This window comes from Pteropus alecto, unplaced genomic scaffold (genome assembly GCF_000325575.1).
Source record: "Pteropus alecto unplaced genomic scaffold, ASM32557v1 scaffold57, whole genome shotgun sequence".
Lineage (NCBI taxonomy): Eukaryota > Metazoa > Chordata > Mammalia > Chiroptera > Pteropodidae > Pteropus > Pteropus alecto.
In genome coordinates this window covers 2526666-2540684 of record NW_006442508.1, presented here as the reverse complement: position 1 = coordinate 2540684, position 14019 = coordinate 2526666, and the positions used below count along the sequence as shown (strand labels likewise).

At 35.8% G+C, this 14019-nt stretch overlaps 1 protein-coding gene across 8 annotated transcripts in view; it reads left to right on the top strand.

Annotated features, from left to right (window-relative positions):
* ATP8A1 (ATPase phospholipid transporting 8A1) overlaps positions 1-14019 on the top strand; it is a 217299-nt gene that overhangs the window by 112720 nt on the left and 90560 nt on the right. For all 8 annotated transcript variants that reach the window (XM_015597587.2, XM_025040218.1, XM_025040214.1 and 5 more), the window contains 2 exons: positions 183-267; positions 6138-6277. In XM_015597587.2, the coding sequence (XP_015453073.1) occupies positions 183-267; positions 6138-6277 (225 nt within the window). The remainder of the gene's footprint in view (positions 1-182; positions 268-6137; positions 6278-14019) is intronic.

Genomic DNA, 14019 nt, shown 5'->3' with positions numbered 1-14019 from the left:
AAATATAGAACTAGAACCTTATTCCTTAGTGTCTTTAGGGAAATGGTGTCGTTATGCTTTAAAACCAGTTCTAAAAGTGATTGTTTTTATATTGATTTGCTGCTACTAATGTTGCCAACATCAACTTTGCTACACTCAGAATGCATAGTTTAAGTGTATTATACCTTATGTTTGTTTTCCAGGACACTGTAATTTATGATCGACTGGCGGAGACTTCAAAATACAAAGAAATTACCCTAAAACATTTAGAGCAGTTTGCTACAGAAGGTGAGTATAATGTGGAAATGAAGCATGATTAAAATAAAAAGAAATAGACTGATGTATCTTACGGTATTTTACTCAGAGATTCGTAAAGCAAGGTAACAATTAATGTTGATAGTTTACATTATATTATATGTTGTTCCCACCCATGTTTTTTATTTTGCTTTCCTGTATTTATGAAAATTTTAAGAGACTTTGTCCCCCCCCGTTTTAGGGGGTATAGGGCCTATAAATCTGTTCACTTTTTAGAATGGATACTATTTATGGTTTAAATACTTTGTATCAAGTCATGCAGAAGGAAAGAAACAAGAGGCAAGGAACTAGGTATTCTAATCTGAATAAGAAGAGGAGAAATAAATCTATATAACTGTTAAAATAGTTATTCAGTTTAGTTTCAACTCAAGACTTTTTATTAAGCCCTTACACATGCCAGGCTCTGTGTGAGGCCTGAGAATCTGTGGTAAACATACTTAGTCCTGTCCCTGTTCTACTGAAATACATGATCTGTATGACAAAACAGTGTATATAGTCCATGGAGGTGATCTAGAGTAGGTGAAAGGAAGTGAAAGCTGTTAAAATTAGGGTCAGTTACTATAATAATTTATAGAGAGTTATCTCTTAAACATAATAAAAGTGGCCAGAACTGTATCTAAATCTCCCATCTGAGTTTTCACTCTTGTCTTCTTGTGTAGAACTATTGCGAAAGGCACCAAGCCTGACCTCTGATCAAATCCTTTCTCCTCTTAATCCAAGCTGCAAAAAGAAAGGAATGTTTCAAAGCACAAGGCTTTGAAAAGCAAGCACAGCAAGAACCTTCCCCCAGTTCTCCTGAGACACGTGTCCAGCGTTCAGGTTCTTAAAGGTGCATCCTCAGCCTGGCTTGGCAGGTGTAACCGACCCAGCATTAGTGCAGGCTCTTAATTAGTGGAGCATTTTCCTCTCTGGTTGTGATGTTAAATACATTCCAGCTCCTAGACAGATTCAAACTGGCATGGCCTCCACCTCCACCCCATTCTTTCTGGCCCTGGTCTGAACAACGCTTCTACTCCATGGCTACCCTGGAATAAGTTTCCAGCCAAGTTTCCAAAAGAGAAAAATATGTTCTAATATGGCTCCAAATATTTTAAGTTCTTCTCTTAGTGGTCTAGCAACTGACAACTCTACTTTTTTTTTTTTATTTTTTTTAATTAGTTTCAAATATGAAGTACATTGGTTGGACATTTATATAGTTTATAAAATGATCCCTCTAATTGCTCCTTCTCTCCTCTGGTTTTCCACCTAGCCAATATATTAATGCTAACTGCATTCCCTACGCCATGCTTCCCATCCCCATGACCATCTATCAACTACTAATTTGTACTTTTTTAATCCTTCGCTCCATTCTCCCAGCCCCTTCACTGCACATTTCCTCTGTCACCATATGTCCTCTATATTTGTGAGTTAGTTTTTGATTAGTTTGTTCTTTTTATTCCTTAGATTCTGCATATAAGTGAAATCATATGGTACTTATCTTTCTCTGTCTGACTTATTTCACTCAGCATAATAACCTCTAGGTTCATCCATGTCGTTGCAAATGGTAGTATTTCATTTTTTTAATGGCTGAGTAATATTCCATTGTGTATATGAACCATAACTTCTTTATTCACTTGTCTGTTGATGGGCATTTAGGTTGCTTCCATGTCTTGGCTATTGTAAATTGTGCTGCCATGAATATTGGGGTGCATAGATCTTTACAAATTATTATTTTAGTTTTCTTTAGATAAATACCCAGAAGTGCTGGGTCAAAAGATACATCTGTTTTTAATTTTTTGAGAAACCTCCAGACTGTTTGCCATAGCAGCAGTACCAGTCTTCAATCCCCCCAACAATGTAGAAAGGTTCCCTTTTCGCCACATCCTTGCCAACACTAGTTCTTTGATTTATTGATGATAGCCATTCTGACAGGTATCAGGTGATGGTATCTCATTGTGGTTTTAATTTGCATTTCTCTGATGATTAGTGACCTTGAGCATTTTTTCATGTTTATTGGCCATCTGTATTTCCTCTTTGGAGAAGTATCTGTTCAGGTCTTCTACCCATTTTTTAATTGGATTGTTTGTTTTTTTGTTGTGTTGTATGAATTCTTGATATTTTGGATATTAACTTCTTATCAGATGTATCATTAGCGAATATCTTCTCCCAATCAGTTGGTTGTCTTTTTGTTTTGTTGATGGTTTCCTTTGCTGTACAAAAACTTTTTAGTTTGATTAGTCCCATTTGTTTATTTTTTTGTTTGTCTCCTTTGCCCGGGGAAATATATCTGAAAAGAAATTACTGTTAGTAATATCAGAGAGTTTACTGCCTATGTTTTCTTCTAGAAGTTTTATGGTTTCAGGTCTTACATTTAAGTCTTTAATCCATTTTGAGTCTATTCTTGTACACAGTGTAAGAAGGTGGTCCAGTTCCTTTGTTTCTTTCTTTCTTTCTTCCTTTCTTTCTTTTTTTTTTCTTTTCTTTTTTTTTGCATTTATCTGTCCAATTTTCTCAGCACCATTTATCGAAGAGACTGTCTTTACCCAGTTGTATATTCTTACCTCCTTTGTCATATATTAAGTGAGCGTATAGGCATGGATTTATTTCTGGGCTCTCTATTCTGTTCTATTGATCAATGTATCTATTTTAATGACAGTACCATGCCGTTTTGATTACTGTAGCCTTGTATTATAGTTTGATATCAGGTAGCGTGATACCTCCAACTTTGTTCTTCTTTCTCAAGATTGCCTTGGCTAATCGGAGTCTTTTACGGTTCTATATAAATTTTAGGATTATTTGTTCTAACTCTCTGAAAAATGCCATTAGTATTTTGATAGGGATTGCACTGACTCTATAGATTGCTTTGGGTAGTTATGGCCATTTTAACAATGTTGATTCTTCCTACCTATGAGCAGAGTATATGCTTCCATTTATTTGTATCTTCTTCAGTTTCTTTTTTCAATGACTTATAATTTTCTGAGAACAGGTCTTTTACCTCCTTGGTTAATTTGATTCCTAGATATTTTATAGTTTTTGATGCAATTGTAAATGGGATTGTTTTTCTTAACATCTCTTTCTAAAAGTTCATCATTAGTGTATAAAAATGCCACTGACTTCTGAATATTAATTTTGTCTCCTGCTACTTTACTGAATTCATTGATTAGTTCTAACAGTTTTTTGGTGGAATCTTTAGGGTACTCTATATATAGTATCATGTCATCGGCAAATAGAGTTTTAATTCTTCCTTTCCAATTGGGATACCTTTTATTTCTCTTTCTTGTCTTATCGCTGTGGCTAAGACTTCCAATACAATGTTGAAGAGGAGTGTTGAAAGTGGGCATCCTTGTCTTGTTCCTGATCTTAAGGAAAATGCTTTTAGCATTTCCCCAGTGAGTATGATATTAGCTGTAGGTTTGTTATATATGGCCTTTATTATGTTGAGGTATGTTCCCTCTATTCCTACTTTGCTGAGAGTTTTTATCATAAATGGATGCTGGATTTTGTTGAATGCTTTTTCTGCATCTATTGATATGATCATATGATTTTTATCTTTCAACTTGTTAATGTGGTATATGACATCAGTTGATTTGTGGAGATTGTACCAACCTTGTATCCTAGGAATAAATCCAACTTGATCATGGTGTATTATATTTTTAATGTACTGCTGAATTCAGTTTGCTGATATTTTGTTGAGGATTTTTACATCAATGTTCATAAGAGATATCAGCCTATAGTTTTCTTTTTTTGTAATGTCTTTGTCTGGTTTTGGAATCAAGGTAATGGTGACTTCATAAAAGGAGTTAAGGAGCCTTTCCTCTTCTTGAATTTTTTGGAATAGTTTGAGATGAATAGGTATTAATTCTTCTTTGAATGTTTGGTAAAATTCACCTATGAAGCCATCTGGTCCAGGACTTTTGTTTTTTGGGATGTTTTTGATTACTCATTCTATTTCATTGGTGGTAATCGGTTGATTCAGATTTCTGTTTCTTCTTGACTCAGTCTTGAGAGATTATGTGTTTCTAGGAATGTGTCCATTTCTTCCAGATTATCCAATTTGTTGGCATATAATTGCTTGTAGGCAGGCTGGACTAAGGCACAATGGTGGCTGCCCTTCCAGCCCTCATTCTGGTGCCAGGTAATACAGACTTACTCAGTATAAATCCCACTGGAGCCTCTGACCTCCACCTCCAGTGTCCCGGATAAGTGTCTGCAGGTCAGAAAGCCTGAGCGTGGGTCCTTCAAAGGGGCATCTAGGGTTTCAGTCTCCTTCTGTCTCACCCAGATGTCCAGATGGCCAGATGGTTTTTACAGTCAGAGTTATTGGAATCTCCTCTTCATGAGACCCTGGGCTGGGGAGCCTCCGAATGAGGCTAGGAGCCCCCTCTCCTTCAGGGAAGCCTCTGCAGCCTTGCTCTTCCTCCTGGTGATCCTCCACCACCCACGGTGTGTGTCCAGCCCAATTCGTGACTTTGCCTCTCCAGTGGCTTCGATGCGGCTCCTTTATATTGTCAGATGTAGGTGTTTCAATCAGCTGGACTTCAGGCGATTTTCCACATTGATTATTTTATAATTTGGTTGTAATTTCAATGTGGACCTGGGAGGATGTGAACCCTGCTTTTACCTAGTCCGCCATCTTCCCCTCTCCTCCAATCCTACGGCTTTCTTGAAAGATAGAGTCCTCTGGGCACTTTATATTCGGTATTGGTTGCTTCTTGTTTCTGACATGTTCCCAGCCCATATTTTATTTGACTTGAGATCACTAGCATCTAGTTATTCTGAGAGTTAAGTGACCTTGAGTGAGAGCATTGTCTTCTTGGGAACTTAATTATTTGAAATTGCCATGACTGACAATTTTGCCTCTTCCTTGTTACAACCCATCAACTTTTTTCTGGCTGAGGATAACCTCCAAGTGAGTTGTGCAATTGATAGGCAGCGACCACTGGGAGCAGGTTACCTCAAACATCAACTTCGATTGTTTGCCTCAGGGTGTTCCTGATGGGTATTTTGGGGGGTCACTATTCCTCAATATCTTTAAGATTCTTCATACCTACAGATTTATGGTGGTAAAGAGCAATAATAAATACAGCCATATATCCCAGTAAGAAGAATTGTCTCTCTGGCCCTTTCTTTGAAAGCATCTATGACGCCACTGTGCTCTGTACTGGAGTAACAGATATGAAGAACTCCAGGTCCCTATTCTCCAGGGACAGATATGAAGAACTCCAGGTCCCTATTCTCCGTATTTAAGCTAATATAGGAGATCCGCAAGAAAAACAATATTTGAAACATCGTCATTCACACCACAGCAGTGTTTGGAGATTTCTGCCTGTGGGGTCTGGTGAGAGGAGGATGCTTCAAAGAGATGATTTTAAGAAGTGAGCCTTAAAGTAGATTTAAAGCAGACAGAGAAGAGGAGTTGTAGAGGGTGGAATGGAGAAAAAGTGACCAGCATGTGCAAAGACTCTGATATATAGGAAGTGAATGACAGAGAATGAGGTTGAAGACAATTGATATATGATGAATGAGCCAGACTTGGGGATTTGAACGTCATCCTGGGGAACGAATGAAAGATTTCAAGCAGAGGCATAACCTGATAAAATTAGGATTTTTAAAAAGTCACTCTAGGCATGGAGGATAAATTGAAAGAGCTGAGAACTAGAAGCAGGGTGCCAATTTTAAAGGCTAGGGGAACATTAATATATGTTTTACACTAAAGTTTTGTCATACTTTAACAGGACTTTAACATATTGTTTCAATTAAATTAATGTTTTCGAAATGAGACTTTGTTAAATAAAAATGGAAGTGTCAGACTTCTGAATAAAATTTTATTTGGTGTTGGGGGGGTGTATGCTACCTTTTTTCAGGGTTAAGAACTTTATGTTTTGCTGTGGCTGAGATTTCAGAGAGCGACTTTCAGGAGTGGCGAGCAGTCTATCAGCGTGCATCTACATCTGTGCAGAACAGGCTGCTCAAACTTGAAGAGAGTTATGAGTTAATTGAAAAGGTATGTGGAAGACTATTTTGCTCTTATAGAAATGTGTTTCAGAAAACTTCAGTTCTTTACTCATGGAGCCAATAAAATAAAAATCAAACTATCTAGACATGCTACTTACTATTGAATTACCTTGGGTCTAAGCATTTAAAAATCTTCATACCAGTTAAAGTTTTTGTTGAAAAATCTCTGGAATGACTTTGCCTAGATTTTTACTCTTGTCACAATTTTGGATCAAAGTTAGGCTGATCTAGCAATCTCTTTGTCCATGTATTCTATTGCTTCTGTATCACTGAAGATACACATGCCCCCTCCACACTCACAAACAGGTGCACATGCACACAAGTTACATACACATGCATGTGTATACAAGTAAAGATGTATGATATGTAATACAAAACAAAATAAGAAATATACAACTTATGTGACTGTTGCTAATGTGTCATTTTCACTTATATACATCCATCATTTTTGTTACAACTATAAACATTCTCATTTTACTATCTGAGAAGCCAAAGCAATTCAGCCCCAAAGTGATAAATACACTATGATTGATGCTGTATTAGTAGCAAGAAATCTTCATTCTTTAATTAAGAATAGTGAACATTTTCGCATAGTACTTACTGTGTGCCAGGTGTTTGTAGCATTTGAATCTGTTAATTTATTTAATTTTCACAATACACCTTTAAGGTAGATACTATTAATTATCTCAGTTTTACATATGAAGAAATCAAGGTAACAGAGAAGTTAAGTAATTTGGCTGAGGTTACACAGCTCATAAGAAGGCTAGCCAGAATTCTCACTCTGGCTCCAAAGTTTATGCTCTTAGCCACTCAAGTATCTTCATACTAACCTTTAACTTTCCATTAAATAACTTTCTAACTACATAATTCCTTCAATTGTACTCACGTTTGTCCTGCATAGAATCAAGCTTATCTTTTAGCTACAGTTTACTTGATCTTACTTTCAGATGAATAAAAGTCAACATTTTTTTTCTCCTTCCCTTCTCTCAAACAAGTATTCCTGGTACTTCCTGTCTTGAAAGGCAGCCGGCACCACTGACAACTCCCTGGACTTTTCCCGCTTCCACTTTCCACATGCCCTCCCCTCTATATAATACTGGGGAATGTCATGCTTCAACTGCAGGTGGTTTTCTGTATTGTATACATTTGCCATATGTGACTCCAAGATATTGTTCTCTCTCCTCACCTTAGGAGCTCGTTTGTTTCTTATACCTCCCTTATATTTAATATTATTTCTCAGAAGTCTTGTGATAGCATGTATGGTACCTTCCAACTTGATACCCCCTCCTCAATTTTAGACGTGCATATACAGCAAAGGGCTTGTTATCAATCAAGTTATTGAATCAATTCTCTCTCTTTTTTTCCTAACATTCTTTTATATGATTATGCCTTGGGGTATTGTGTGGTGAAATAAAATAATATTTTATTTATGAGGCCATGATTATAATCTCTTTCAATCTCTCCAACCAAAGTCACGTTGTCTTAAAGCACTAATGGCATTGATTTTTAATCTTTTGCTTTTTATCTTCTTTTGAAAAGTAAAAAAATTAAAAATAACTTTGTTTGGAAATTATTTTTTTCCCTTTTCCTCCTTTTCTACATGGCTTGAATATAATGTAGCCTTTCCCCCCATGGTAATGAGATAGAATTAATATATAATAAGTGACAACAAAATATTTGAAAATAGATTCTAATCGTTAAATTTTGTTTCTGTTCTGGAGTTGAATATTTAAAGTGCCTAACATTATTAATCTGAATGTCCTAGAGTTTATAGATTAGATTAGATTTTGTAAGTTAAACAATGATGGTGGTAGCGATGGTAGTGGTTGCGTGCATTAAATACCTGTTATTAAAAGCCTTGTGACTTCCATCTTTTAAATGGAATAGATGTTCAACCTTTTCCAGTAGGTGGAGATCATGAGTCACATTGAAATTTAACTTGCCTGAGGAATCCATAACATATATGTTTGATTTTTTAGTTTACAAATACAGAAGCCTCCCTTAAGATTACCTCTTACCTAAAATAAATGGAAAGAGGAATTTATAGATGATTTCTCTTTAGTTTATGATAAGCACTGGTGTCTGAGTTTATTGAAAAATCTGAGATCCAGAAAAGTGAAGAGACTGTTCAGCCAGCTTGTTCCAAATTAGGACTGGTTTCCTAATCCATTCCTATCCCAGAAACTGTAGTTTCATTAATTTATTCACTTAATTAGCTTTTATTAGATGGTTAATTGATGTTACTTATCAGCGATGCACAAGCAAATAAGGAACACTTGGCCGTGTCCCTCTGAGTGTCATGGTCGAAACAAATTCCTTAAGGAAATCTGAAAGAACCTGAAAGAGTGATCCTCAAACCTGATCCAAAGGTAACTTTCAGAGAGGTGGTAACTTTTAAAATGAGCCTCAAAATATTATTTCACCAGTTAAAGAAGAGCAGATGTCTTTTTAGGGGAAGGCACAGGAATAGGCTCAGTGACAAGGAGGGGTCTCTGCGACTGAGAGCTGGCTGTTGTTCTGAAAAATGTTTTTTCCAACCCTGATCATTTCAAAACTGTAGAGTTTTTAACATATCTAGAGCCAGAGTGATATCATGTCTTCATTTGTCTGAGCTTCCATTCTTTCTTAAAACCAGCTGGAGTTAGTATTCAATAGGAGCTGTGGGTGACTACTATTAAAACCACCCTAGCAAGGCAGGTTTCAGCATGTCAGACCACAGAACTTGCTAGTATGTCACCCTAGGGTTCATCCATTTGGGTTTCTTCCTTAGCTATTTTAAATGACACATGTTGATTCTGTAATCTTTTTTAATGTGATTGGAATCTATTTTTTATGTAGACCATAATATTGGACTTACCTTTATAAGATAGTGAATTTTAAACTGGGTGGCTTTCAGATCTCTCCATCACCCTCTCCCTCTTTTAGAGCAGAACCCATTTTCCAAACAAAATATTGCCTGATTCATAATGTATGTAACAGGTAACAGTCAAGCTGCTCTAGTTAAAGATTAGAGGGGATGGGGAGAAGTTGACTCTCCACTCAGCCTCCACCTTGCCCTCATCCTGGTCCATGAGCAAGAGTCTGGGGCTCCACTGAGCACAGTTTAAGAACCATATAATATTCCATCTCTGTGTGAAATTTTTAGAAAATATGCTTCTCAGAATTACTATAGACATCTTCTCTCATTTTTCAAGAAAAGATCAGAACATTATCATGGTTCTGTGCAGGATATTTCTGAACCTATTTGAATTAATGATGCAAAATGCCATTGACATGTAGTGTTACATTAAAGGCAGTCAAAATTTGGAAAAGTCGTAGTTTTTCCTGAAAACAAGAATGTTTTTCATATGTAACAAAATAAGTGAATATTTTATAATATGATTAAGATTGTTCTTTTAAACCCTGCTCTCTATCTTATGCCTACAGTGGTTGTTGGTTCGAACAAGTAATTCAGTTGTTGAAATGTAGTTAAAGCCTTGTTTTCTGGGGATATAACTCTTAGAGTAAGCTTTAAAAAAATGCACATAGTCCAAGAACATCCAAGAAGATGATGACATTTATCTCTTGGTACAGTAATTTTTCCCTCTGCTACCCCAGCTCATCTAGGCAATAGAATACACTCCCATCACCCTCAGGGCACAGTAAAGGAAAGTTAACATAGAGGATTGAAAAAGTCTTTCAGACATGGTTATCTCTATGGACAGTCACTATTAGATAAGAGGATTTAGGATTTTTACATTCATCTATAAATTTCATCTCAGATGCTATGAGGTTACATGGTTTGGACTCCCAGCACTTGCATTCAGATGCTAAACTTTTCAGGATTTAAGAAAAAATTAATTCTAATGTTATGAATTGTTTCAAGATGTTACTGAAACATCTCTTTTCTGTTACTAAATATAGGCCCAGAGGTGACATTTATTACTAGGATGGCAAAATTGTTTAGGAACAAGAAGATAGTTAAATGCAGAAGGGATTATTAGAGTCCTATCAGATACAGTCCTATTAGAGTCCTATCAGATTATTAGAATCCTATCAGATTATGGTGTCTTGACCCTATTTGAGGAGAATTGTAGCATTGCTTCAGGTGTGTGGACAGTGACACCTCTTTGTTTCCTTTCATCACCGCTTGAGAGAATTTACAGTTGTCTCATGCTTTCAGACAGCGCACTTGACCCGTTTACCTTCTTTAACCTCATTCTTTTGAAAGATAATTAATGTGTTTGGCCTTGTAATTTTAGATTATGAAACTACTTATACTGTTGGTCTATATTTTTAAAACCCAGATTTTAAAATAAAATTAAATCAAGAATTTGTTTATTTGTATTTTGTCAAGAAAAATATCAAGTAACAGAATAATTATGAAGTCTTATGCTGAAATTTCTCACCTGCTTTGATCTGCCACTTTGCATTAATTCTAGCATATTTCTAAGATTCATGATTTTGTGGGGTTTTTCGTTTGTTTTTGCCTCATACTCATACTGCACTGCTGGGTTCCTTTGCAAATTAATAGTACAGAGGGCTGTGATCTTATCAGCGAAGATCCTAAAATTAAAACATTGGTTGAAATAAACACGTGTCTTCATGGTAAACATAAGTTTTTTGAAATTTTTGTTATATTTGCTTCAATAGAAAATTTTAATTACATCTTTAGCATTGCATAAATTATGAATCACTTCTAATGTTTATGAAAGTAAATTATTTATCTTCAGCATTACAGAAAACAGTGAAATGTTATACCTGTCTAGATTGGGCAATAATTGGAAGCAGTATTTCCTGGTGATAAAATTATTCTTGTAATGAGGCATGGATTGCAAAATATGTTTTTTAAAAATGAAAACTTATCCAATATTTTTACCCATTAAAGTTTTTTTAATAGATTATGAATCAGAGAATCATTTCTAAGCTTAAAAATGCAGGCATATCTCATTTTATTGCTGTTCCCATTACTGTGCTCTGCAGACAATACAAATCAAATACAAATCAAAGTTTTGTGGCAATCTTGCATGGAGTAAGTCTATTGGCCCCTTTTTTCTAAAAGCATTTGCTCACTTTGTGTCTCTGTGTCACATTTTGGTGATTCTTGAAATATTTCAAACTTTTTCATTATTATTCTATTTATTATGGTGATCTGTGATCGGTGATTTTTAATGTTACTATTGTAATTGTTTGAGGGCACCACAAATTGTGCCCATGTAAGATGGTGAACTTAATCAATAAATGTTGTGTATGATATGACTGCACCACCAGCCATCTCTCTCCCTCTCCTGAGGCCTCCCTATTCCCTAAGACACAATAATATTGAAATTAAGCCAATTAATAACCTTACAGTGGCCCTTGAGTGTTCAAGTGGAAAGAAGGGTCACAATAGATTCAGCAAACTTCATTGTTGTCTTATTTAACAAATTGCTACAGCCAGTCTAACCTTCACCAACCACCATTCTAATCACTTAGCAGCCACTGACAGAAGGAAGACTCTCCACCAGCAAAAAAATTACCACTCCCTAAAGGCTCAGATGATGTTTAGCATTTTTTAACAATGAAATATTTTTAATTAAAGTATTCACATTATTTTTTAAACATAATGCTATTGCACACTTAATAGACTACAGTATAGTATAAACATAACTTTTATGTGGACTGGGAAACCAAACAAACTGTTTGGCTAGCTTTGTTGTGATACTTGCTTTATTGTGGTGGTCCAGACACCGTACGTCTGTGGTCAGAAAGCTGTATTTTGGGCATTATCTAGCTCTCATTTGAATAAGGTAGCAATGTTATGTTTTACAAACATTTTGTAATTTATGATTAATGTATATCCTCCACTAGATTGAAGCTGCATGAGGGCAGGGACTGTTTTTATGGTATTCGTTTCTGTATCTCCAGTTCCTGCCTATCTGGCCCATGTTAATAACTGAGTAAATATTTGACAAATAAATGAATGATTCAATTAAATAATTTATTCAGGAGCTAAATTTACTTCATAGGTGATTGCTTAATGAAAGCCCGATTCCTGTCACAGACTTAGTTCATGCTTTCTACACATTAAAGATGTTGATATCCATGTATTCTCACTAAGGATTGATTTAGGGAGATGTTAGAAAGGGACTATAATTTTTTTTCTAGCAATATAAATGCCAGTTTATTTATTTTTTTCATACTATATATACATTTTTTTTAACATTTTATTTTTTTTATTTTCTCTGTCCCCCCTTCTGGTTTATGTCCATGAGTCTCTGTCTGTTTGTCTTGTTCATTTGTTGCTTTTAGGTTTATATCCCACATATAAGTGATATCACGTGATTTTCAACCTTTTCTGTTTGGCTTATATCGCTTAGTATGATTATTTCAAGGTCCATCCATGTTGTTGCAAATGGCAGTATTTCATTTCTTCTTACGGCTGAGTAATATTCCATTGTATATGTGTACCACAGCTTCTTTAGCCAATCATCTACCGTAGGATACTACAGTTGCTTCCATGTCCTGGCCACTGTGAATAATGCTGCTGTGAACATCGGTGTGCAAATATCTTTTCAGATACGGGTTTTCAAGTCTTTGAGGTAAATACCCAGTAGAGGAATTGCTGGATCATTCTTAGTTTTATGAGGAACCTCCACACCACTTTCCATAGTGGCCGTACCAGTTTGCAGTCCCACCAGCAGTGTATGAGGGTTCCTAGTTCTCCACATCCTCTTCAACATTTGTTATTACTTTTCCTGTTGATTATAGCCCCATTCTAACAGGTGTGATATCGTATCTCATTGTGGTTTATATTTGCATTTCCCTGATAGCTAGCATTGTTGAGCATCTTTTCATGTATTTGTTGGCCATTTGTATGTCTTCTAGGGAGAAGTGTCTGTTCAGGGCCTCTGCCCATTTTTTTATTGGATTGTTTGTTTTTTTGTTGTTATAGAGTCGTATGAGTTCTTCGTATATTTTGAATATTAGGCCCTTATGGGGGGTGTTGCTTGCAAATATTTTTCTCAGTTGGATGGTTGTCTCTTTACCTTGCTGATGATTTCTTTTGCTGAGCAGAAGCTTTTAAGTTTGATATAGTCCCATTCATTTATTTTTGCTTTTACTTCCTTTGCCTTTGAGGTCAAACTGATAAAATCCTCTTTAAGTCCAAGGTCCTTGAGTTTAATTCCTATGTTTTCTTCTATGCATTTATTGTTTCAGCTCTTATATCCGATCCTTAATCCATTTTGAGTTAATTTTGGTGTGCGGTGATAGACAAGAGTCTAGTTTCATTCTTTTGCAGGTGGCTTTCCAGTTTTCCCAGCACCACTGTATGTTTTTGGCTTCTTTGTCAAAAATTATTTGCCCATATGAATATGGGTTTACTTCTGGACTGTCGATTCTGTTCCACTGGTCTGTGTGACTGTTTTGCTGCCAGTACCATGCTGTTTTGATTACTGTCGCTTTGTAGTATAATTTGAAGTTGGGCAGAGGGATGCCCTCCAGGCTCATTCTTTTTTCTTAGGATGGCTTTGGCAATTCAGGGTCTTTTATGCTTCCATACAAATCTGATGATTTTTTTGTTCTATTTCTTTAAAAAATACCAATGAGGTTTAGATGGGGATTGCATTAAATCTGTATAATGCTTCAGGTAATATGGTCATTTTAACTATGTTAATTCTTCCAATTAAGAACATGGAATATCTTTCCATTTCTTAGTAACTTCTTCGATTTCTTTTAACAGGGTCTTATAGTTTTCATTATATAGGTCTT